The 27609-nt window shown below is 36.7% G+C and overlaps 1 protein-coding gene across 2 annotated transcripts in view; it reads left to right on the top strand.

Moving 5' to 3' along the window:
- Sp1 (transcription factor Sp8) overlaps positions 1-25840 on the top strand; it is a 151260-nt gene extending 125420 nt beyond the window's left edge. The window contains exons 3-4 of one of the 2 annotated variants that reach the window (XM_067785849.1): positions 21726-22036; positions 22147-25840. In XM_067785849.1, coding sequence (XP_067641950.1) covers positions 21726-22036; positions 22147-23557 — 1722 coding nt within the window. In that variant the 3' untranslated portion in view covers positions 23558-25840. The remainder of the gene's footprint in view (positions 1-21725; positions 22037-22146) is intronic. The other variant, XM_067785850.1, reaches the window with a different exon arrangement.
- The last annotated feature ends 1769 nt before the right edge of the window (positions 25841-27609 follow it).

The raw sequence follows: 27609 nt of genomic DNA, 5'->3' as shown, positions 1-27609 counted from the left end.
CTGTGCTATTTGATATACTATTGTGTAGCAAAAGAGAAAATAATAAAAAATATTATTATAAATATAATAAATAATAGTTTAAAAAAGCTAAAAAAACTAAAAAAACACGCTTTAATAGCAAACCGAACTAAAAAATAGAAAATAATTTTCAATTAAAAAGAGTTTATATAACAGTAGTAGAAGGTCAAACAATCGTTTATAGTTAATCACCTCATAATCAAATTATAATAAAATTTAAGTTATTAACAGAATAATTTAATTCAGAGTAGAAAGCGTGGGGTGCATTTGACTACATTTCATATCTTTCCTCTCAGATAGTTGCCAATAGAATGATTGTAACATTCAATATGAAGCACCGCACGCTTTTTACTGTTAATTAAATTATTCTGTTAATAACTTAAATTTTATTATAATTTGATTTTGAGGTGATTAACTATAAACGATTGTTTGACCTTCTACTACTGTTATATAAACTTTTTTAATTGAAAATTATTTTTAATTTTTTAGTTCAAGTAATTTTAAAGTTTTAGTCGAGAGTGATGAAACCTCGAAACGCCAGCCCCACGGCACCGAAAATGGCCAAGACGCAGGGGGGGTGGGTCGCGGTCATTCACCGAAATTGCCAAGGGTCGGAAGATCATTGGCATTATAGACGAGCGCAACGAAGATGGCAGGATCCCGAAACAACAGTGGAAGTGGACCGAGGCCACGCTCGCTACGGTGGCCATTAAGGTTAAACCCTGGTCCACCGCCATCTTACAATGATGCAGGGTGGTTCCACGGCAATGTCAAGCTAATTGCCTGTGACGACGCCAGGTCGGTCAACCTATATAGGGCCGCCGTCACGCTGATTGGGGTGGTATATACGGGCGCGCACCTCAAGGTAGTGGAGGCGCGTGATATCCCCTCACGACCAAGGGCTAGAGCCTGGGTTCCAGTGACGCCAACGGACCCAGCTGACATCCTGGAGCTGCTCCAGGAGTACAACCCGCCACAGGTTTGGAAGTCAACCCGGATAAAACCGAGCTTGTTCTCTTCACGAGTACCAAATCTTACACCGCCAAGAACTGGGGGTACGTTCTTAGCGTTTAGCGATCAAGTCAAGTATTTGGGAGTCATTCTGAATAGGAAGCTATTATGGAGTGACCATATAGTGGAGCGATCCAAGAAGGCAGCAGCAGAGCTATTCACCTGCAAGAGGGCATTTGGCACCTCCTGGGGATTCTCCCCTAGGGTGACCTACTGTATTTACACAGCCATTGTGCGCCCGATTCTTCTTTATGGTGCCTTGTTCTGGTGGCCTGCACTAGCTAAAAGTACCTATCTTAAAATGCTCAAAAGGTGCAACAGAGTTCGGAGCTCTGCATTACCGGGGCTCTCAGCTCCACTCCAGATTCCGTTATATACATACATGGTTACATAGGTACATAGATAGATACAGGCCAAGCTAAGAAAAGCGTGTTAAAAAGGGCTCCAGTATGCTCCTTCGTAGATGTGCCATGCATCCACTTCTATCATTAATAAAGGAATGCGTTTTTCGTATTATGTGCAAGGTTTCAAATCTATGGCCATTTGGGGTGGTCACAAGATCAATTGACCTTATGTCCGTTAACCTTTTGTGACCCCACCATCACATTATTGCATTGTCATCGAGCCTTGATACGTGTGCAAAGTTTCAATCAATGTTATGGCCATTCAAAGTGGTAATAAGGCCAATTGACCTTATGTCACCACACCATCACATTAATGCATTGCCATCGAGCCTTGATAATTGTGCAAAGTTTCAATCAAACTTATGGCCATTCAAAGTGGTAATAAGGCCAATTCACCTTATGGCCGTTGACCTTATGTCACCACACCAACACATTAATGCATTGTCATCGAGCCGTGATACGTGTGCAAAATTTCAATCAAACTTATGGCCGTTCAAAGTGGTAATAAGGCCAATTGACCTTATGGCCGTTGACCTTATGTCACCACACCATCACATTAATACATTTTCATCGAGCCGTGATACGTGTGCAAAATTTCAATCAAACTTATGGCCGTTCAAAGTGGTAATAAGGCCAATTGACCTTATGGCCGTTGACCTTATGTCACCACACCATCACATTAATACATTTTCATCGGTCCTTGATACGTATGCAAAGTTTCAAATTAATCAGATTTTAGGCCAAGCTTCTCTTCCAATTTGGGTCGTGCTCCTTTTAATTTTTCCTACAAATTGGCTTGACGGGACCTATTTGTTTTATGCCGACTCCGAAAGGCATCTGCAAGGCAGATGAGTTTTCACTGTGAAGTTTTTCATGGCAAAAATATGCTCGAAGCGCTAGCCAAATCACTGCCGAGGGGCGACTCCGCTTAGAAAAAATTTCCTTCAAATTGAAAAAAACTTGTTTCTAAAATTTTGATGTTGCTTTGCCCGGGGCGTGAACCCAGGAATTTCGGTACGGTGAGCACAGCAGCTACCACAGAAATAAAATATACTTCCATTAATATATTTCGATTAAATGAGCTTAAAAACGAAACTAAGCGGTACCTACACAGCAAAGTGGACCGGGACCCCGGGATCTCTTGTAATAATGCTTCTGCATAGTTCTCCGCGGTTGATAATTCTATGTCAACGTACTCAAATAAGTGTCCCGAAGTCTCCAAAATCCCGTGAACTTGTTATACAGATCGGTTGGTATTCGATAAAGGTAGGCAACCATATCAACTTTACTTACAAATGCAATGAATTTTTTATTCTGGGTTGCGATATATCGGCTCCAAACAAATATGAAGCCTTGTACAGTTTAAAGATTAACGTGCGGTAGTTTTTTTCGAACGGAAATAGCAATAACTTCAAACACTCAATAAAAATACTTAAGTGTGTACAAAAGTGGATAGGTTAATGGAAAAGGAAAACTAAATAACACTTATCTTCCATCATTTATGAGTCCATTAGAAATCATCTATTAGTCAATCTTTTTTAAGCTCATTTAGGGATAACCAAAAATAAAGCGTTTTTAAGCAGCTTGAAAATATGTGCGAAAATTCAATTTGCGAATTTGAAGTTAAAAGAGCACCATTGTATTTTTATAGAATTAATTGTTGATGGTGGTCCTTCACAAGGCCATATTTTATGTTATTTAAGTGTAAAACATAATCAGCTCAAATCTTTACGCCATAATACAAACGCTTAAAAAGCAGTAAAAAAAAGCCAATGCATATGAAATTGTTTTGTAAAAGCAATAAAGGGAAAATATGTGTAGTATATCAAATGTATGCATACATAACACATACAGCCATACATACAGATATGCTTAGCAGTGTTGCACGGCATGTTCGCCACCTTACAACAGAGATAGCGGCAACAAGTTGCACATCAATAGGCGGTGTCATAATTTTCACAGCAGGTGCCACAGCTAATGATTTAGAGCGCAACAACAACAACAAGAATGCATTGTTCAATGAACAAAAGCAACACCGAAGCACCAAAAAACGTGTAGTAACAAATGTCAAAGTGACAGCTATGAGAGCCTATATGTATGAAAGTTGTACAGGTAGGGTAGTTAAAGATCTTCACTTGTTGTAATTGTTGTTGATGAACATTTTAATGAGCAATAAAATGTGAAAAATCTAAATTCAATGTGGCACTTAAAATGCACCAAACAATCAGATCTTTAATGATGGCTAGATAATCTGCTTTTGTTGTTGTACTACATATGCATTTAGTTGTTGTTGTTAACATAGTGTGTGGAGCGTATCTTTGATCTAATGCGCTTTGATTTGGGTGTGATGATGTAAATCTGGCGGATAAACTCAAACGTTCGGTTAGTGTATATTGAGCCGAGAACGCACAGCAAGCGGTCAATACGTTTAGGGTCAGCACAGTAGTGTAATGCGTTTGTATGGTTTGTTAGGCTCACCTTGTTTTCAGGCATAATTTGATGTTGGTTTTTATGTAGGAATATCGAATTTTTTTTTTCTATAATTTTGGTAGGCAGTTAAACCGTGTCAAATTGTTAGACAATAGGTTCGTTGTTAATAAATAGAAAGAAATTAGTAGCGTAGACAATTTAGCAACGTCCGAGTGGCGCCAAAGTTTCATATGTATAAAGATGATGTTACCTACAAAAAGAATGTAAATAAAGAATTATTCTTAAAAAAAAAAAAGAAAATAGCGCAGCTAAGCGCCACAAACTGCTTTCTCATTGCCCGGCTTTCTTTCATATTCTATCTTGGCAGCATATTTATTTATAATATCGAAAAGAATCTAAATTGACTGCCTGTTGATGGCAACCTGGCGAGTTGATGATGTTAACTCCATATGCACATATCTGCACATCATGTCGATTGTAATGATAAGCAAGTACCTGCTATACATACATACATATATCGTGAGCATATTGCACATGGCGCAACTTAACATTCGCTACATCCTCTTACCTCATACACACATACATATACATATATATATGTGACTACTTGCATGTAAACGTAGTTCATCAAACCGCAAGTCAATTAATCGATTAATCAAATAGAATCACAGTCAATTGAAGTGAAATGTAATTTTTTCAATAACCTCGAGCTCTTCACGCATATGTATAAGTAGTGGTGTATGTAGGTACATATGTAAGCACAAATGTAGTCCAGCTTTTATAGTTTTATTTGCCATATTACAGCTTTACTTCAATGATCTCAATTAACCTTCATCTGCTCTTTTCGTCGAAATCGACGCAAAAGCAATATATTTTTTGCATTTTTGTGAAAAAAATTGGCTCAAAATTATTTATTTTTCTTGACTTTGTAAATAACAGTTCTTTACATATTTCAAATTGGTTTTGGATACAAAATTAGTTTTTCTTGGGATTTATTCAAAAAGTTACGTTGGTAACCCTCATGCGTCGTTTTCGACGCATATGGGAAAACATATGTTTTTTGGCGGGAAAGTTAGTTTCAAATGTCATTTTTTCAAATGAAGAAGGTGTTTGTGATTAGTTTGTGAAATTTTATATAAAATAAAAGAAACTCACGAAATAAATAATATGTGTCAACCGAAATATTTGTCGAGTGAGGAAATAGGAGCTCTTATCAATCAAAGTGATGAAGATAGCTGCAGCCTCTCCGATATAAGTGATGATTATATGCTTGATGTGTCAGGAGGTAGTGAAAGTGAAACTTATTTGGATGGTAGTGAATGCGAAAAAGATAATAATACTCGATCTACTAGAAGTGATGGTATTGGTACTGCTTCAAACGGTGATCCATTGTACCTTTCGAAATATGGAACAATATGACAGGCAGAACCTTTAGAGCAGCACAATGGTAGACTCAGAAATGAGAATATTATCAATCTGTTACCTGGAGTTACTCGATATGCTAAAGCTCGTGTTAGCAATACAAAAGATTCGCTACTCCTTTTTTTACCACCACATCTTGAAAATATTATTCTAAAGCATACAAATGCATTTGCTAGAGCTAACCATGGTGAAGACTGCATGGAAATTGATTCTTCTTTACTTCAAGCGTATATTGGCATTTTGATTTTAGCTAGCTTGTATAGGTATTAACAATTTTTTATTGAATAATGTTATAAACAAAATTTACAAATCAATTTGTAGATCTAAAAATGAAACATTGGTAGATTTATTCGATGCACAGTATGGTCGGCCGATTTTTAGAGCTATAATGTCAAAAAATACATTCCAATATGTAACGCAAGTACTTCGTTTTGATAATGCTATGAGTCGCAGACAGCAAGCGTCTGCAGATAAGTTTGCTCCCACCAGAGAGGTATTTGCAAAATGGTCAGATCTATTAGCAGACTATTACAACCCAGACGAATGTGTAACTGTTGATGAGCAGCTACTAGGTTTCAGAGGCCGGTGCAAGTTTCGGCAGTATATGCCTTCCAAACCAGAAAAATATGGAATCAAGTTTTGGTTGTGTGTCTGCTCTGAAAGTTGCTACGTAAGAAAAATACAGCCATATTTGGGTAAACCAGCCGGTGTGAGCACATGCGAAAAAAAATCAGGGTCAACGAGTTGTTTTGGATATGGTTTCTGGGTTGAAAGGTCACAACGTGACAATGTATAATTTTTTTTCCTCATATGGCCTCGGCCAAGAATTATTAGCAAGAGGTATTACAATGGTGGGAACTATGAGAAATATAAGACATGGATCCCTCCAATTCTCCTAAAATGCAAAAACCTACCATTGTTCAAGTCAAAATTCGCATTCACAAATAATACTGCACTTGGTTCTTACATTGGGAGGAAAAATAAATGTACAATTTTACAAAGTACTTTGCACAACTCTATCGAAGTCCAAGACGGGACTAAAAGGCTACCATCTATTATAAACTACTATAATAAAACAAAAGGTCCGTGTATGGTAAACTTATTTATATGTTTTTTTTTTGGATGATTCAAGTTTGTTTTTCTTTTAAAACAGGAGGAGTCGATACAGTTGATAAAATGCTTTCGTGCTATAGTTACAAGAGGAAAACTAATCGATGGCCCATGGCTGTGTTTGCCAATATAATAGACATATCTGCTTTGAACGCATTCATAATTTTCAGTGAAATTAATCCTGATTGGCAGCGTACCCAGAAAGCAACTATTCGAAGGAATTTTCTAAAGGAACTAGGATTATCGCTAGCCACACCATATATGGAAAATAGAACTATAAAGCCGAGAACCAGTTCAGCAGCAAATTTAGTTGAAATTGCTTCCTCATCTAAACATGTTACATCTAAACAAGCTACTGGAGCAAAAAGTGTTCCACAACAAATAAAAGGCAGACAAAGGTGCTTGATGTGCTGGGAAAAAAATGAAGCTTCCAAAAATAATATGCAGACTACCATTTGCTGCTTCTGTAAAAAAGGGGCATGCAAGACCGTTCATAATAGGAACATATGCATTAAATGTATCGAAAATAAGCTTGCCTAATAATTCTTTAAAATAAAAATTACTACTTTTTGTAAAATAAATAAAAAAATCACAATTTTGCAAAATTATTGCGTACTTAAATTCATTTTATATGTTAGAAAATTTGAATAACTACATATGCGTCGAAAACGACGCAGGAACGTCAGAAACGTAAGTTTTTTTTAAGAGCAGATGAAGGTTAAACTCAAATCTGCACTCTCTATATACAAACTACACTACTACATTTGTAAAATCGTAGTTACGTATTATGCGTTAGAAGTGCCAGCTCCGATTCAAACTCGTTCATTCCGGCAATTTACTTTGGGATTCCTTATAAATACATCCCCACATTTATTTTTTATAGCGTTTCCAGCCAGTTGGCTTCCGAATTATAGGGGTGACGGCAGAAAATCAGTGATCAAGAATTGCCAACGCACCCAAATCAGCCCATTGATTGATTTCTCGCTACTGAGCATATTCGGTTACATTCGAATGGAGCCTTTCAGATACCACGCCGTTTTGGAATATAATGGAAGTATTCTCACAGCAAGGAACGCTGCTTTTATGAACTGTTATTTTACACCATATTTTATAATGAACCACTGAGCCTGCCTAGTCGGGCTAGTGGTCATACGACAATAATGATTGAGTCAAAAACCTTCTACGCCGAGAAATATGAAAGCATAGAGAGAATGACATCATAAGGTGGAAAAGAAGAAAGCGATGGTTCGGTTCCGGACAGCAAGGGAAGCCTGGAGTCAGTGGGTTTCTTAAGAGAGTGGTAGGCGTGCGCGAACATATGAATAGAGTTGAGAAGAGAAGGAGATAGAGAAGGAAAGAGGCTCCGTCTTACAATACTGGGCAGCGCTAAAGGTTTTATAGCTCGTAGAGGCGTAGTCGACCCAACCGACCCCAAAATCGAGCGCTTCGCAAGGAAAAGAGCTTTGTTAAAGAAGCTCTCGATTCCACAAGCGGTTTGCTGGGAAAAAAGCACCCAAAGAGAATAAGTAATAGCGATTGGCTTTTGTGACAAAGCTACTGGCAAGGCGATGACGAGAGAAGAGAAACGGCGCAGTTACAGCGTAGCGTATCAAAATAGTTGCTATGAAAAGCACTATAATTTCTTAATCTGTACGAGGTATACAGAAGGAGGAACTTGTAATAGCGAGGAATTAGGTACCTCGAAAGCGGTAAACGAAAGGAGAATGGCTATTGCAGTGTTCTAACAACATTTGAATTGGTTGCTGAGCTATAAGTTAAAGTGATATAACAAAGAGAATCTGACTCCCTGGGATTTTTTAAGGGAAGCTAGCGCTGAAAGCAGCCCTATGCATTGGCATTAAAAGATCCCTATAGGTGTACGTCTAGCGGAAGGTAGATATCTGTGGAATGGGAGGTGATTGATGTCATGGTCATAAAATGCCGGACTATCCAACACATCGCAATGAAAAATCTAAAGGAAGTTGTGCCAGACTTTCAAAAGCAAGGCGCCCATATGTGGTGAAGTAGTAGGACGTGCTGAGCCTGTTGCAGCATCAAAAGCAGGCTCAGCAATTTATAATGATATGAAAGATATATTGTTCCCAGAGCTTCTGAAGTCAACAAGCTACAACAAAGTAAAATGGCATCGAGCGAACTTTTCCTGAATTTTAAAAATGGTTCATTCAATTTGACGCTAATATTAAAGCCATCACTCTCATGTGAAGGGAAGGACTTGGATTTATCCTCCCCGGATTCGTATTTTATGGAAATGTCTAGGAGGTTGCAAAGGAGGGTGCACTACTCGATGCATATTCGCTAGACGTCTCAATCTGTGATCAAAAAGCAGGAAATACTTGGATTCATCCTAAAAGGTTGCCAAATCACTATCTGACAATATGAGACTAACAAATTTGGTCCCATCTCCAAAGGGGCTCATCACCTTGAAGCTCATGTTGGGCGCACTAACAGGGATTTGTCTTCTGGCGTCACATGCTTATAAATAAGCCTCGTCAGTGATAGCAAATGTAAGAAGTGCGTGCTGCAGGAGGAACAGGTTGAGCAAGTGCCTTGTTCGTTTTCTGCGCTCTCGAAGTGTAAGCTCCGGCCACTATTAGGGTCATCAGATATGAAGTCAGGAAATAAGCTAACTCCTGCGTAACTTCTAGTATCTTCCAAGAGAGATATTCTGTGGACACTTTCTGTCTGCTTAAGGTCTTTACTGATGGACTAGTTAACATAATCCAGCCTATCGGCAGTTTGCTTTGCTCATTTATTCGGGCGCTTTGCTCGCACAATTAGAGTTAAAATTATGCTGATTCAGGCTGCTTATAAATATCGATATCTTACAGTTTCTATACTTTATAGCACATAATTTCTTACATTGTAATTTTCAAGCGAGAATACTGGGTTAACGATACAAGTCAAGCCTTTCTGGTTCACCTTGCCCGTAACGTGCTTGGGTTGTTCGCCAGTACAAATTTTTTATGATTTATCCGCAAGTACATAGTTTGTTAAGCTGGTGGGTAGCTGAATGCAACATCGCGTATGGATATTCAAACATACTTACATATACATACATATGCAGCACATATGCATTTAACAATCAGTGCTGTGCGCTCGTGTAACTGCGCCCACTGAGCATGAGCGTAAGAGTTAAAGCTCCAAACAAGTTAAATTACCTTGAAGATTGTGCGTTTAAACGTGGGTAATTTCTTTTAATTTAACTCTGATTTTCTTCATTTGTTTTGGTGCTGTGTTCAATGCAAAAAAAAAAAAAAATTTAAAAACATTAAAGCAAATGTTAAAGCAGCCAAATTTTATACTTGAGTCAAAGCTGAAGCTATAAAAAAAATTGAAAAAGTGGACCAAACAAGGCAACAATTTTCAGGAAAGTAAAAAAAAAATCGAAATTTCTAGCTGCACGCGGCGCGCAGTTTTGCAATTTTGTAGTTGTAAGCATTTCACGTAGCTATGTTTGTGGCAATTTGCAATTATCTAAAATCAAAATAGTGGCTTCCGCGTAAACTTTACGATTTCATTAGGTTTGATTTGTTGTTTTTTTTTTTTTAATTCTTGTTTTCTTAACGCGATATTGAGTCCCGAAATTTTTAACTATTTTGTTACACAGTGCTGCAACTGTGGATGAAGATTTTATTTGGTTTTTATAGGGAGGTTCAATATTCAGTCGCAGTTCTAATTCGCTATTACGACTTGCGTCCGACATTGATAGGTTCGATTGTATTCGAATGTATCCAAGACATAAATTTCTCAATCTCTGAATTTATGTTGATCAAAAAACGAAACTAACTGGTGCTCGGTGTTGCTGGCAGTGTTCGTGGGCTGGTACCATGAAGACAGCGCCATGAGTGGAGGTTGCTTTTCCTCCATACGAAAAGTGCATCGTTTTATTTTTTAATATGGAAGAAAATCTTAAACGACTTTGGGAAAAAAAATTTCAAAACTAATGCTAACTTTGTGAGGGTTAGAGCCTCTACTTTGTTAGAACAATATGGATTGGCTACAACACCGAATACTCAAAAACAAAAAAAAAACTCTGAAAATTCTCAATGAAGTTTGAAACTTTTCGTAGCACTTCTGTAATTTTCGAAAAAGCTTTTTGAGATTGGTTTTCGTAGTTTCAGTTAGAAGGCAGATGAGTTTGAACTGAGAAGCTTTTTATGACACTAGGGAGTGTTTGCCAAATCACTGCCGAAGGTTAACCCCGCTTAGAAAAACTTTCTTCTAATTGAAAAAACTTGTTTCTAAATTTTTGATGTTGCTTTGCTCGGGTGTTGAAGCTAGGCAAAATAACGCAATAATCCACACAAATTTTGAAATGGTTCCAAAAAAATTTCTGCTGTAGTCCTGAAATGATACTGCATCTCGAACAGTCCAGAAATTACTGGAAATTATCTCGAAAATAATTTTGAAATTATCGTGGAATCTGGTATTGTTCAACATTATAATCTGGAAATGATCTCGAAATAGTTCTGGAATTATCCAGAAATAATTCCAAAATGTTCACGGAATTGTGTCGAATTGATCTTGAAACAGTTTTGAAATTATTAAAATAAAATGCCGCAACAATAGTGAAATTGTACTAAAATTGTTCTGAAACGATATAAGTAATCCATAAAATAGGTTTATAACAGCCATGAAATGAAGCACCAAAAAAACCAAATGATTCCGAAATGATCCTGAAATTGTTTTGAAGATATCTAAATAAGTTCTTGTAGTTATCTAGAACTCAACCATTTACAAATCTTAATACTTTGGTTTTGTTAAAGGATCTATTCTTCCAACCCATCGCATAGGTCCGCTCCCATAGTCTCTATACGGTGACACTTGGTTACCGCCAATGACAACTTCATTTTAAAGGAACTGCTCTTTTTCATACCTTAGACCTGAACTGCGATGGATATCTTATTGAAGATCGTTATGTTATACATCACAATATATGAAATAAGTTTCATGATCATTAGAAAATATTAAGGTTATTGAGCGGGGCGTGGCATTTCTTATATCAACTGAATTTTTCAAGCTGTATATCTCTTAAAGTATTCAAGGTAGAGATGTGGGATTTGTTTTTAAGATAGGTAGATGGTTTGAAATGAATTATTTGCGAGAATTCACAATTACATCCAAAATTTGTGAGATAAAAGGTGCTTTAGTATAAAGAGACTTTCATACCCCAACCGTTTTGGAGATAAAGAATATAATGCAGATTTGCATTTTGGCGAAATGGGTATCACATGATAGCTGTTGATTAAGGTTCCGCTTTAAACCTATCAGCGTGGAACTATAAAAGAACATGTGGTTAGACAAGTCGTAGCGACGGAATGTAATTGGAAACATGGAGAGGGTGGAGATGAAGATGGGCAAACTATGACTTATATACATATCTGATTTCTAGAACATCTGTTAAAGCTTAAGTGTTTGCAAATGATATGGTAGAAATTACATCTGCAAGATCCCCTAGTATAATTATAAATTATGACATGCACAAAATATTTCGTTGCTCTCTTTTCTACCAATCGAATATTTTTAAAATCTGGAATGTATTCACTAGTGCTGCTGTTAACAATCGATTATTTGGGCAATGAACTAAGTAGTCCGTTATGCGAGTAGCAACTTTTGCAGAGATAATCGATTAGTTTATTAAATAAATTTTGCTTATCGATTATTAAAATAGTTGATTATCGATTACTATTCGAATATTGTCTTATCGATTATCAAGAGAAAAAAAGATTCAAATAGTCGAATCTGTAATTGATTGAAGGTATTTAATTACTCGGTTAGTGATCATCGATTATTTCACTAAACATCTTTATCTAATCGATCAATAGATTATTCGAATATCGATTATTGTTCAAATATTCAATTCTCAAGAGATAACAACGATTCAAATAGTCGAACCTGCAACTAATTGAATTAATTGAACTATTTGGTTGGGATTATTTTACTAAACATCTTTCTCTTATCGACTAATCGATTATTCTAATATTCGATTATTATTTGATTATCAAGAGCTCTAGTATGTGCCTATTTTGTAGATTTGTTTCTGTTTCCTTGTCCAAATACACTAAAAGCCGATACAATTTTTTTTATAAAAGACTTTCATAAAAAAAATATCCCGAAATGGCGGGATCGACCTTCTATTGAATCAATTTGATAGCTTCAAGTACATAAATATGTAAAATTGCCGCAGATGGCTGAGCTTCGGCACATAAATGCTTCAAGAGTGGGTGCGGATGAGGAGCAATTGCTTTTCAAAGCTAATTCAATGCAGTTAATACTTTCCTTATATTTTGTTTTTACCTTTGAGAGCTTAATGCAGTAGCGGAAAATGTGGCTGTCTTCCAAATAGATTTCTGTTTTTTCGTGTTTTGTTGTTTGTAGTTTGGTAACCAGATTGCCAATTGGCAAAGGTAACCACCATTTGGCTAATGAAAAGTGCGCGACTACTGTATGTCTGATCTTTTGTTGTTGTAGTTTAGTTGTTTCTTGTCTGTATGTATTTCTGTGGCTGCAATTTTGTGTGTATTTTTGTTGGTGTAGCGGTAGTGATTGCAATTAATGCAATTACCCAACAATCAAATGTTCACCCGGCAGAAGACCAGTCAGCTAAAAGTCGGTAGTTAGTAATTTTCCAACTGAATTGAACTTGAACCGTTTGCTGCTGCCGAATTAAAATAAATGCGATTACAGTTGCAATTTCGCGCCTGCCACCGTTGACCGTTAGCGCATGTACATTTAAAACGACTAAATGTTGTTGTTTTTGCCTTGTTGCATGTAAGGCAGCAATCAACGATAGATTGTAATTTAGTCGTTATTTGTAATTTATAGTTCGTATGTTTGTATATTTTGTAGGTATGAATGAATGAATAGCGAATTGAATATTTAAACGAGTGAATGACTGCTTGCGCACATTTTTCAACGATTTTGATTTATTTAGACATTTTTGTCATTTATAATCTACATATTTTAATGGATTTGCTTTAACGCTCTTGCTAAATGCTAAGGTGCAGCTAAATTTTTATTTACATAATTTTACATTTTTTGTAATGCGAATACATTTTTTTTTAAATATTTGCGGTCGATTGAAGGCATGATTCGATTGGTAAAACAGCGATATAAAATTAGTTGCATATTAAACATTCTGTTACACTGCATTATAGTATTGAATTTTCTTCTTTGTTTTTGAAAATATTTAGAATATTGCAGAGTTGGAAAAAATATAGTCAAATTGTCAATAACCTCTCTTCTTACTATAAAGCTGATGAAATATGTATAAATAAAAAGGCAATCGTTGAGTTTAGATTGCTGGGGTTAGCGTTTCCAACACTGTCCAGTGGCAGAGCACACCATACCAAAATAGTCGTATTAGAATTTTTATTTCACCTCAAGTACGCGGTGTGGTGCTAGCGTGCTCTGCCTACCACACCGAAGGTCCTGGGTTGAAATATAAAAACATTTTTTTTTTTGCAATTAAAAATGTTTTTCTAAGTGGGATCTCTTCTTGGGAGTGGTTTGGCAAACGTCGCGTGTGTATTTCTGCCATGAAAATCTTCTCAGTGAAAATTCATCTGCATTTCAGCTGCCGTTCGGAGACATGTAGGTATCGTTCCCCGAAGATAAATCACGCCAAGTATTTTTATAATTTTTTATTTTTTTTTCAAGTTTATTCGTTCAATACGTAGAACTGCATTTAAGTTCTAAGAAAAATTAACACCATAGAAAGTTTTGGTTAATACTGTGATCTCCAGAGATGGAAAAATCTGATACGTCGTATTTATTTTACTTTTGCAGTAAAGTAGCCATATATGTTAGTTTAGTCATTATGTCATATAAGCAGCTTATTCGTTCTACCAAGGACGGCTATTGTTCCACTATATTATGGTCGCGCTTTACTAAATCATCGACACTGTATTTGACACTTTAGTAAGCTCCCTCTCTCTCTCGAACCAAAGTTCATTTTAAACCATAAAAAATCTATTTATATGTATTGCTCTAACTTGGATTTGCAACCATGATTGAAAATAATTTTCTTCCTCTCCCACTACCTCTTCCCTCCTCACTTTCTCGGTTTTCCTTTCCTTTTCTAACTTTATTCTTATTTCCCTTTCCCTTTTTATATATTTTCATTCCCCTACACCTACCTTCCCTTCGTCCTTTCCATCCCCTTCTTCCTTTTCTTATCAGGCTGGTTTTTATTGACCGGCCAGTTAAACTTCCCTCTAACGCCCTGATTCTAGTGTGGTAGCAATATTCTTCACCACGGTAACGAAATCATGTGGCAACTTTTACACCCTTTTGGTATTCTACCCGCGAAAGTAGCCGGATAATTTTTTACCCACAAAAGTAGGTGGTTACATCGAAATAACCACACAACAGCTGTTGTTTGGAAAAAGGCAAAACTGAAAAATTAAGAGTTGTAAGCGCAAATAAGTAAAGATAATAGTAAAAAAATGTTGCCTCTTGCTATACTTATTTGTTTCCATGTACTTTCACAATATATATTACAATATACCTATGTAGAAAATTATCATGCATAATATGCAAATACACATCGTCTCGTTTATTCGTTAACCTCGTATCTACAAGTGAGACATTTTCGGTAAAGCGAACACGGTTGCCACACCATGTTTTCATTTGGGACCAAAATTCATCGAAAAAAAGGACCAAATTTTTGTTTTATTTTATTAGTATAAAATAAAAATGTTTGAATGTTTCCATATAAAATTTTACTTAACATAGTGAAGACTTTCCTTTAATTCAAGCTGAACAAACAAATATATGTGCATGCAACCAAAAATGGTACTATATTTTGACATAGGATAAGTCTATGTCTTTCACCAAGCAAATGTTGCGAACCTAGTTTTGGTCACAAAGCACTTGGTTCTACCATTATGTTGTTCATTGCAATGAAATAAAATGTATAATGCAGTTAGGTTTTAGTAAGAAACGGTTCAAAGTTTGCGTTCTGGTGTTGCCGAACTATGTATGTAGAAAACTCAGTAAATCAATGAAACTAGGCAATTTTGTTAGTGATATTTTTATAGATGCTTACTTTCTCCCTTAACGTTTAAACTTCATATCAGAGCCTAGATTCAGTAAGTGTAAGTTTTGATCTCAGGCTTCAGGGGTTCTGCTAGCACCTACGGGAATAATTTTACACAAAACATTTCTTCCGAAATCAAATCTCTTTTGCATTTGCTTCCTTCCAAGATACTTAGTTTTCAATTATCTTGCGTGGCTTAACACCACAATAGTCTTGGAATTCCTTAAACTCATTGAGCTGGGTGAGAAAGATTTAAATATCAACGTGCCAAACGAGAAGTAATGCATAGAATTTCTTTGTATGAGTTTTGAAAGTGTTAGGCTCACGGTAGAGTGCTCGCTATAAGCTATGCTAGGCGAGAAGTAATTTTTATTTTCATATATTTTACATAGTGTTGTATAACGGATCGAAATATCTAGCCGTTATTAATATTATTAAAAACAAGAGTTTTTTTTTTTTGATTAGTCGGTTACTTCATCACCAATTAACGACAATGTGTTTGCCAACACTTTTCTTTTTAATGCCTGCCATAAATTATATCCTAGGTTAAATTTTATTGTTCAGGCACATTTTATTGACTGAGCAATTTTTTACGGTGAGAGTTCCATTGAAGTAAATTCAAAGTTATATGGGGGCTAACGAAAGTGTGGCGAATTTTTGGGCAATATTGGGAATTTTTACCTGAGTGAAAAAGAAAGAAAAGTAACAATCGTGGCTACTGCCTAAAACGGACTAAAATTGAAGATAAGGGACTAGCGGACCAAATGGGGTTGAAAGGGACCATTTTTGGTCCAGATGGACCAAAGTGGCAACCGTGAAAGCGAAGAAAACTACCTTTCCAATTTCTCCACAGACACTGGTGAGTTTTTCGGTGATGACAGCGTTACCACTTGCGCCAGAATCGCGGATAAAAGAACTGGTAACGATATTCGGTTACATAATTTTCTGGGTACTATTTTACCGGTAACGCTCGGGGCGTTAGGCTCTTTTTTTTCTTACCTCCTTTTCTGGCCGGTTCTGACCCGCTGTCTTGTAAAGCAATGAAGTGGAAAGATTATTTCATATGTAAAGTTCAAATTTTTAAGAATTTATGTTGATTGCCAGGATGAGATGGCATTTAAAATTAAGTTTTAGATAACTTTATAGAATGCCTTACTTTTCTTTCAATTTCAATGTATTAATTTAAATGGATATTTTATATATGTAAACATGTAAAAAATATTTTGATTTGAAAGAAAATGAAAAAATCTAATCTAGTCTAATCTAATTTTTTTAGAAGTGGACGATTCCGGGCACCCTTTCTGAAAAAGTCAAAGGAATAAGTTATTTCTTTGTCTCACGCAAATACGCTTATTTAAAAGATTTTAATTCTATGTGCTATCCTTAATTCTATTAACATAATTTTACTATGCTTATGGCATTTTTAGAAAGTCATGGGACCTTAAAACCTTCTCCTATTATCTGATATGTGGTGCTCTTTGACATTTCATAGAAGGCAACGTTTCGTAGGTTTGTTATTATAAAAAAAAAATTATCATTTCTTATCGATCCACCTTAACGTACAAATGCAGAAATATGTATTGAATCCATCTGCTAAACAACTTTCAATTCCTTTACGTAAACTTCATGGCTTCAATTATGGAATATTTTTTCTTGTAATATTTAAAAACTACGAAAATGTACCGTTTACGTTTAGATGTTGACGGTTTTGTGTCTGTAATTATATTTTATTATACCAACTTAGTTATCTAATGATAAAATCTCGGTAAATGACATATAAAAATTTTATGAAAATTTTTTAAATGATCTCAAAAACCTGGTGGTTTGATTTGGTTCTTCAAGATCATTATGACATCGAGATTTTTGAAGTCATTATTATATTCTTGGTTTCATTGATCAGCAGCCTTATTGATCTACATAAATAGAGAAATGAAAAGATGTAGAAAAACAAGAAAGTCAGATTAGAAATTTGAGTTACAAATTAATAGACCTAAATTATTCTAAAATCTCTTATCTTTAACTTTTTAGTAGAAGAAGTAAAGAATAGCATATAAAACAGATGCAGATAAATCAACACATTTCGGCGCCAATGAATGAATTAAGTATGATTTTTACCAAGAAACCGAAACAAGTGTCAGGATTTACGATCGTTCGTTACGCTTCGCAAAGTGTGGCTAAGCAAAGAATTCAGAATTTTTATTTCCTTTTTGGCGTTTGCCTTTCTTCTTTTGTTTTTGAATTGAACGCTATTTGGGATCTTAATGACTTCCTCTCAAGGCAATATTGAGAAGTTGCTTGGTGAGAAAGTCACAGAACTTGTTGTTGTTGCACATACGACGGCGACTCGAAATAGGATAAATCAAATTTCGGCTTAGATTGAAGTATGAATGGATAATTGGTTGGGCAGATGTGTGGTGAGGAGTTGTTACTACTGCGTTTATAGTTTTTTTTTTTCTTTTTCTCTTTCAGAGAGGAAATTGAGTTAGAGGAGCGGTCAAATGAGTTTTTGTACACAAATCAAATTTATTTGCGTTTATTTAATGAACTTTTGTTAGAAAGCACTGTGTGAGATCGATTTTAGTTTGTGCATAGATTTTCAATTTTTTTCTCTCTCGAACGCGCAACCAATTTGTATTTAGATTAGTTTTAAATTGCCTTTAATTTCGTGGAATATTCTCACGCTTTCCTAGTAAATTTATTTAAGTTTTGATTAGTTTTTGTGGGAATATTTATTTTTTTTTTGGCAATTGTGATAGTCTTATGAGTGCTTTGCTCTTCTTTGGTGTTTGATAGCGGTGTAAGTTCTTTTACCACCCAGCAGTCTTCTTTAAGGCCTCTGAAATATTTTCGTATCAACATGGAATATGATAGTAGTCGGCTAAAGTAGTTTTTACATTACTGTGATATGAAAACGAAAATTTCTTTACTGAAGGTATGGCCTTGTGTAGGCCTTATTGTCGCTAAGCGTTAAGAAGCCCTTATTCGAATAGGCTTGTTGTAGGCTGAAATCTACACACAGGCATATAGCAAAAGTTTCTACCTAAAAAATTATTGCGATGTAGCCTAGTAGTATGGTCATGGTGAACTTGGGTCAAGGACCCCACAGCCTCTGGTGTCTTCGATACGTCCGAGCAACATATGAGTGTGTAGCCCTGGTGGAGCTCTTTGACTCTGGTAGTATACCAATGCTATTTAAACCGATCTCTGAATCCAACATCCCCTGAACGTTGCTGCAATGGGTCACTTTTCTTACCCTTGTAGCTTTATATATGTTGTTTCCAACATGCTTCACCATAACACCATGAAATCAAACGAGACTACCAGGAAATTCGCTTCTTCTAAACTCTAGCTCTGTGTACCATCCTCTCGTAAATTCCATTTGCACTATGTCACATAAGATGCTCTCAAATAAGCCTCTAATTTTTCCGCACTCGAGCGAACTTTTTATTTCTGTGGCTAGTTGAAATGGGATAGTGCCTGTCGAACTGCTTATTCTATACGCGTGCTGACCTAGATAAGATCTGATCTAGTGGTCTATGATTGTCTCCATTGGTTTTAGAGCAGAATATGGTAATCTATTCGTTCGGAAGGACTCTTTTCCACCATGGGTATGAACACCATTTAATATTCTCAGAACCATCAGAATATAGCCCAGCGCGAGGCAATTATTATTTTTTTACTATTGCTGTCACTTTCGAAGATTTATAGCTCTCAAATTAGCCAATTGAGATTATCGTTTATAAGGTCCTACTTTGTGAATGTCGGTCTTACTGCCATAGGCACAACATACCTTATGCCTGACATTTCCTTTGAGAAGTAAGTTGGAAGCTCTGTGTTTGCTATTTATTTCTGTGCTCTAAAAATGTACTAAAGCTCCGCGACTTTTGCCGCGTACTACTTACAGTTGCGTGCCAATAGCTTGGTTGGTTAAACCTTTAAACTCTGTCCTCTCATGACAGTGAGCCTTTCCTTAACTATGTTCCCAAATATTCCAAAGTTTGTGCTCTATGAGGGGTGCTTCTATTAAAACAGATCCGTGAACACACTGGCTGATAAGATGGTCTGACAGGACGATTCCAATGCGACCTCTCATCGCGAGACCACGTATTTAGCTAGACTGCTACCAAGAATGTTATGTAGGACTTACTCTCTGAGTTAAGTGGTAAAGATGCGTGAACTTCCAATTCTGTATAAACTCAAGTCGTTACAATAAATAAATACATGGAGACTTTTATCCTTTGTTTTTGTGTCTGTTCAATCAAATAGGTCGTCGTGAGCATTGGTATCACAGTCGATGACTAAGCTTACTTGAGACCTTCTACAACAGTCCACCAATTGCTTCACACTGTCTGGAGGGGCCGCATCGTTGTCGCTGCAGTATAGGCTTAAGCGATGACGTAGAGTCTTTTAATTTTCTGAACTGCTTGTACTCTGCAATGCAAAAAATATTAAGAAGTTATTCGACATTACAAACGCGCTTGGCATTTTTTGAGGAATACCTCAAATTGACTTATTGTTCTATTTTAGGTCATTCCCAACCTCTATCTTGCGGCTCTATTGAGGTCCTTTCTTTAACTCCATCCTCGAGGTGTTACTTGGATGATCTTCCGTGCTAATCGAATTTGTTTCATCATTTAGTTACTCGACAAATATTGGAGTGAATTTCCACCGTGCACCTGCGTTTTTGGAATAAATTTCCAGAAGACTCAATTGCTCAGTTTTCTTCTTCTCTCTCCCTTTCGTTCTCTTCGTCTCTTCTTACACATTCTAGTCCACAACCTCAGCCTCTGTATTTTTAAGACTTTTTTCATTTTTCCCGCACTCTCTCTACATATTTCTCTCTTTCTCTCTATGTTCCTATTACACTTCCTAGTTACTCTTCATTGTCTATCTCTTGCCCTTCAGTTTTATATCTTCTCTTTTACTCACACCATTTCCCTTAACAAAATCCTTCCACAAATAGGATAATTGATAAGATAAACTAATGGATATCCATATACAAGTTTAAGACCTATAAAGATACTTCCAAAAAAAAAAAGTATCTGATCCAAGATAAGAATATCTAAAAATGACTATATCTCTTCGCGCAAAATATAAAACAAGAAAAGATAACTGTAATTTTCTGAGATAAAGATCAAAAAGTAACTATTATTTGGTGAGTCAAATAAAAAATTCAAACAAAAACTGTTATTTTCCGAGCGAAATAAAAAAAAAATTGGAAGATAATAATAGTTTTTATAGTAGCCCTCAAATCTGGAAGTACGGAACGTATGGGTGTACTTTTTATGTAGGTGTCATAATGGTTTTTATACTCAGCTGAGCAGAGGTCACATAACGGTAATTTGTTCGCATAACGGTAATCCGTAACGGCATAAACTAATCGAGATAGATATAGACTTCTATATATCAAAATGATCTGGATGAAAAAAGAATTCATTTAGCCATGTCCGTCCGTCCGTCTGTCCGTCCGTCCGTTAACACGATAACTTGAGTAAATTTTGAGATATCTTGATGAAATTTGGTATGTAGGTTCCTGGGCGCTCATCTCAGATCGCTATTTAAAATGAATGAAATCGGACTACAACCACGCCCACTTTTTCGATATCGAAAATTTCGAAAACCCGAAAAAGTGCGATAATTCATTACCAAAGACGGATAAAGCGATGAAACTTGGTTGGTGCGTTGACCTTATGACGCAAAATAGAAAATTAGTAAATATTTGGACAATGGGTGTGGCACCGCCCACTTTTAAAAGAAAGTAATTTAAAAGTTTTGCAAGCTATAATTTGCCAGTCGTTGAAGATATGATGATGAAATTTGGCACGCGCGTTACTCCTATTACTATATGTGTGCTAAATACAAATTAGGAAAATCGGATGACGAACACGCCCACTTTTAAAAAAAATTTTTTTAAGTCAAATTTTAACAAAAAATTTAAAATCTTTATAGTATATAAGTAAATTATGCCAACATTCAACTCCAGTAATAATATGGTGCAACAAACTACAAAAATAAAAGAAAATTTTAAAATGGGCGTGGCTCCGTCCTTTTTAATTTAATTGTTCTAGAATAATTTTGAGGCTATGCTCTCAGCTGAGTATGTAATGTTCGGTTACACCCGAACTTAGCCTTCCTTACTTGTTAGGTTTAAATTTTTACCAATTACAGTTATTTTCAATCTTCCTATAATATACATATTTAACACATAATTATTTTTATTATCTTGCGTTTTTCAATTTAGTAATAACTGTTTGCTCTTCTCTTTCCAGGACCATCCCAGCCTGCGTGGCACTCCGCTTGCAATGTTGGCAGCGCAATGTAACAAATTATCTAGTAAATCTCCACCTCCGCTGGCCGATGCCGCTGTAGGCAAAGGATTTCATCCCTGGAAGAAAAGTCCCACATCACCGTCAAGCGCTGGCGGTGGTCAGCACTCTCCATGCACTATATCTTCCGCTTCGTCATCTTCTGGTTCGGGCTCGTCAGCTAACAGTTTGGGCTTAGGCGGTGCATCATCTGCTACATCCTCGCGCAGTCTGCCTTCATCCGGCATCAATACAATGGTCAACATAACTGCTAGGTAAGCCATTTCTTTTATGATTTTTTTTACTCCGTACTGCTTCTAAGCCTTATTGCACACACCCCACCTATTCATTGTGTAACAAATCTTATAACTGTAATTAATTTCAGCATTTATCCTTACAGTCGTCCGATTACGTCATCCTGCGCTGCAGTAAGCAATCCTTCGGCTTATGGTGGTGATCTATATTTTCCGAATACAGGTAGTGGTAGCGGCAGCATGGTCGCCGACAATCATCATATGCACCAAGGTTTATTGGGCAAAGTTGAGGGCGCTACATTTGGTTCAGTTTATTCACGTCATCCGTACGATTGGCCGTTCAATGCTGTAACACATAAAGCCGCCGAGGCAGCAAGCGTGAATTCAGGTTGGTGGGATATGCATAGCGCAGGTAGTTGGCTAGATATGGGTGGCGCTGGCATGCATTCGACCATGGCTAATTATGCCACTGGTTCTGATTACTCATCGGCGCTTTCGCATTCCCTCTCAAATACAGCACACCTCTTGGGATCGGGTCAACATTTATTACAAGATACCTACAAGAGTATGTTACCTGGTCAGGGTGTGGGTGGCTTTTCACTACCACATAGTTCACCATCGGCTGGTTCTACTGGCGCCTCACCACAAGCATCTACACCAACCACTCCTTCGCCGCGTTCACAACGCCGCTATGCCGGACGTGCTACATGCGATTGTCCCAACTGTCAAGAAGCTGAACGTCTCGGACCTGCTGGCGTGCATTTGCGCAAGAAGAACATACACTCGTGTCACATACCTGGCTGTGGTAAAGTGTACGGTAAAACGTCACATTTGAAGGCGCATTTACGTTGGCATACAGGCGAGCGCCCATTTGTATGCAACTGGCTCTTCTGCGGCAAACGGTTTACACGTTCCGATGAACTGCAACGTCATCTACGCACACATACGGGAGAGAAGCGTTTTGCGTGCCCCATTTGCAATAAACGTTTCATGCGCAGCGATCATTTGGCCAAGCATGTGAAAACACATAATGCCACCGGTCAGGGTGGTAGCATGAAGAAGGGTTCGTCAGAATCATGCAGCGATTCGGAAGAGCCTGGCAATCAGTCTGGTGAATCAAATGGTCTTACAAGTGGTAATGGACAGCAAAGCGGTAGTGGTAGTCATCCAGGTACGCCTAATTCGCATCAATCCGGTGGTGGTGGTAATACAACACCAACAGGGGGACTTTTGTCCAGCGGATTGCACCTCGCATCATCGCATAATATGTCCGGTGGTTCACCAGTGATGTTGCATGCCCAACAACAACATCATCAGCAACAGCAGCAGCAACAAGCGCAGGCGCAAGCACAAGCACAAGCCCACGCCCAGGCTCAAGCGCATGCGCAGGCGCAGCTGCAACATCATCAACAACAACAGCAAGCGCATGCGCATGCACATTTACATCATCATCACCACCATCATTTGGTGGGTAATTCGGCGCCTAGCCCAGGCTTAGATCATCACAGTGCGTTAGTAGATATTAAGCCACCAATGGTTTGAGGATCGTTGGGACCCTTTCTATTCACCAACTGAGGTGCTAGCGAGAATGGGTCCTACGGCGAAACACTTGGATACTTGAATAAGTCAGAAAATGTCAAAAATTATGGCGAACGAAGTTGAAGAGATGTTTGTATGTAAAGATATTGATATACAAAATGTATGTAAATAACAATGTGTTGTTGTAAATGTTAGGCAATCAAAAAAGCTGAATGGCATGAGTGAAATGTCAACCTCTGTTCCTATTTCAAAGCTTGTTTGAAGACCGGCCCATCTCAGCTTTTCTTTCAAAAATAACTTATTCCAGAATTATATAGAACACTGCACTATTTCGAAATTGAGTTCATGAATGGCATATGTCATCATGAATTCAACTCGTTTCAGGCCCTTTGTTTTTGCAACATATTAGGTGATTTTTGTCAGAGTCAAACATAGGTCCCATGCAGTACTAGGATTGCAGCAGTTTTCCATAGAAAGAGGGTGGGCGGCGAGTGAGCTGTGGGAGTTGGGTCGGCCACCCAACTGATAGGGGACGGTCAAAGAACGGCGGAGCAGCGAAGAGTATCGGAAGGCAACAGCTGGACAGCGGTATGGCACCGTGTGACACCAAATGGGTAGCGGGGTGAAAAACAAGGGGACAACCGTATACCTGTAGCGGAGTCGGACTAATGGGAGCATTGGTCATGACGGAGGGGTTCCAGCGGGACGTTTTAGTAGGGGTAGATCATTTGCTAGGGGATCGTTTTAAAAGTGACAGAACTTCGTAGTGTGATCTGAGGGAAAATGCACCCTAAAGGAACGGCGGTAGCGCTTTAGGGGCACACATCGGTCAACTGTCGGCTACAGAACTGGTGGGAAGGGTCGTGTAGTCATACTGACGTATGAGCCCGTTATTTAACGGAACGACGAAGTGGCGGGTGTTGTGCATTGAATGCATCAGCCCTGTGAGCTGAAGATGGTACTGGCTCACCTCCTAAAAACCACTAACACTATAGTTGTACACTATAAAAATGGAACCAAAATTTAAGGCAATGTTGTAACGAATGCCTCTTCGTACACTTGTCAGTGGGCTTAGGGGCTTTCATGCAATAGGCGCAGTGGTTTCCTCATGTTTACACCTTGACCCACTTCTAGCTGGGCGTAGATATTTTGTATTCACAAGCCAGCAAGCATTCTGTCCTTTAACTAGCGCGACGGGTGAAAACTGACCTCTACCATAAAAACAACCCTCCCGCTCATTTAGCTAGTAGGATAAGTGTTATGCTTTGATGTTATTACCTCACGCTGCCGCACTTGCGAGTACTGAAATGCCGCAGGTGTGACTTAAGTTCAACGATCATAACGTCAATTGAACTTATTATCACTTCAAATGTTACAAAGTCAAGTGAAGTTATAATCATATGAAATGGTAACAACATCAAATTTCAAATGGTCACAATATCAACAATACTGGCATTATGGCCATCCTGCTCTTCCGGAATGATCATAAAGTCAATATGCGATAGAGAAACGTAATTTTTTTTTGGTGCTGAATTATAGTATTTTTTAAGCGTATGTGAAGTTACGTCGAGGGGAACACTGTTGTAACGCTACGTTAAAAACAAATTCTGAGATATGAACTTTTAGAACTGGCAGTCGAGATTTTGTGATATTCCACTCAGGCGCCGCAAGGAGCTTCAGTAAAATACAACACAAATAAACCGATTTTATGCAAAAAGTAGAATAAACAAACTAAAGAAAGCACTCAATTGTGAAACAAAAATAAATTTCCTGAAAATGTAAATCCTATGAAACACTAAAGTGGGAGCAAATTCTTAAAATATGGTGTTTAATGAAAATCAACCATAAAAATATAATTACTAAAAACTATTTCTCTAAAAAAAAAATTTTTAATTTTCGAAGAAAATAATAAAATAGCAGCGATTAATAAAAATAAAATTTCTAGTCTAATTGAAAATGAAAAAGAGAAAATAAGCAGAAATAAGCAACTATTAAAAGCAGCTTAAATTCGCTTGTGGAAATGCTAAGCTTCTAATTCTTAAGCCTTTAAGCCTTGCCACCTTTTTTGTTAGTGTGTGCTACCCATTTTTTACTAATGAGTAATTTAGAAATTTGAAAATATGAAACAAAAAAACAATTAATCTACAAATGTAAATTATATATAACAGATACTATTGATATGATAATCAAAAACGCAAAACAAAAATATATTAGTTTTAGTATATAAATAGTTATTTTTTGATTAAACTAAAAACTAAATTAAAAAAGTTGTTGATTTTTAGCTAAACGAAAATTTAAACAAATATTTATGTAACTTTTAAAATAAAAAAAAGAATATTTAATGTACTATGATCAAGTAAATAAATACTAAATGTAATTTTTGTTTTAACAAATAAATGAACAGAAATATATATTATATATATTATAGCTTGCCTAGTTTTTAAAAACCAAAATATTTAATTTTAGTTTTAATGCGTTAAATATTTGCAAGAAAAGAAATGCAAAATTTTAATAAAGTGTTTAGCAAAACATATGAATAATGTATAAAGTCAAAATATTTGTGTAATTTGAGAAGCAGTAAGCGAAGTTTGAGGTTAACGGTTTTATAAAAAATTCACGGTAGGCCGTATTCATCATCTTCAGTTAGTCACTTATAAGTTAGCGAATTTCTCATTTTCTCCAAATGAAGCATCAACTCTCAGTTAAGGCAAAATTGTAAATTGTAAACAACGATCAGCTGTTTGGTTGGTTTTCGTGTATACACGATAGATTCTTGCGATTTGTTCTACAAAATATTCACAATTTGATTGTGAAAACGGAGAAGTCGAATGAAGCTATCAGAAGGATCGTTATCGTTATATTCAATTTAAATTCTAAGTTAACTAAAGCTGGCGAAAACGGATCTAAATACTAGATGCAAAAGGCTATGCAAGGGTTCGGCAGGCTCGCATACCAAAAATGTATTGCGTACAATAGTCAAAACACGTTTCAAATTTGGGTTTGAGCGTTCGAAGTTCCAAATTTTATTCAGCAAAGTATTTTTTATTATTTTTTAATTATTGTATTTAAAACACTGAAGAAGTAAACATGCGGGCATGAACTGGACCCGTATCGTGTGTTACAATTCGTATCGGAATCCATTTTTCACTCAATTTATAAATATGGAACTGCCAAACTATTTATACAAATTATGATTAATTATAAATCCGACTAGTATGCGAAGTCTCTAGTTCACATATGTCGTTATTCAGACTCACGATTTAAGAGCTATTTTGATTTAATGCTTGACAGAAAACTTGATTTCGATACGGGCCCTGTTTTCGAAAAAATTCGAAAATTCTTTCAAATTTTACGAAAACTTCGAATTGTTTATTCAGAGTTTTGAAATTTAGTTTTTTTGAGTATGCAGTTTCATAGCTTAATCAATTTAATCTAACAAACTTCGAGCTTTAGGTCTCTCAAAAGACGTATTTATTTTTGATGAATATTTAAAAAATCTGGTTTGATCCAATATGCAGGTACTGTTTCACGATAATATCGTTTATGATTTTCTAAAGTTTCACGGATGCATCATGCTGTAGCCATCCTACTGAGCGTTACGATGAATAATCGTTGTATCTCAAAGAGCCACAAAATCCGCAATATTTTCAGAAATGTCAAATTCATATGTAATAGAGGTCTGAGAATATCAGTTGCGACAATTGATTGACAATTTTTTGCTGCTGGGGATCTCGAGCGAGAACGCGAGCTACTCCACATTCAATTCAATTGCAGCATTTGCGGTATTACGGATCTTACGGTTTTTTAAGGAACACAGGTAGAAATCTCCACAAAACCACATGTAAAAAGCAACGGAGTGCCCTGTGATACTGCAAATGCAGCGCCTAAATTGAATATCGAGAAGGTTGCGAGGTCTTCGAGTACTTTAATATTAGAAAAGTTAGCTGAGTTCTCGAGTCTCGAAATTCTCGCTAGTGCTCGATAAGATCTCGCAAGCTCTATTTTGAAGATTTGCTGTTATGCCTTAAAATAAAAACAAATACAATCTTTGGCCA

The sequence above is a fragment of the Eurosta solidaginis genome, chromosome 4, assembly GCF_040869045.1.
Source record: "Eurosta solidaginis isolate ZX-2024a chromosome 4, ASM4086904v1, whole genome shotgun sequence".
NCBI classification, from domain to species: Eukaryota; Metazoa; Arthropoda; class Insecta; order Diptera; family Tephritidae; genus Eurosta; species Eurosta solidaginis.
This window is presented reverse-complemented; position numbering and strand designations above follow the sequence as displayed.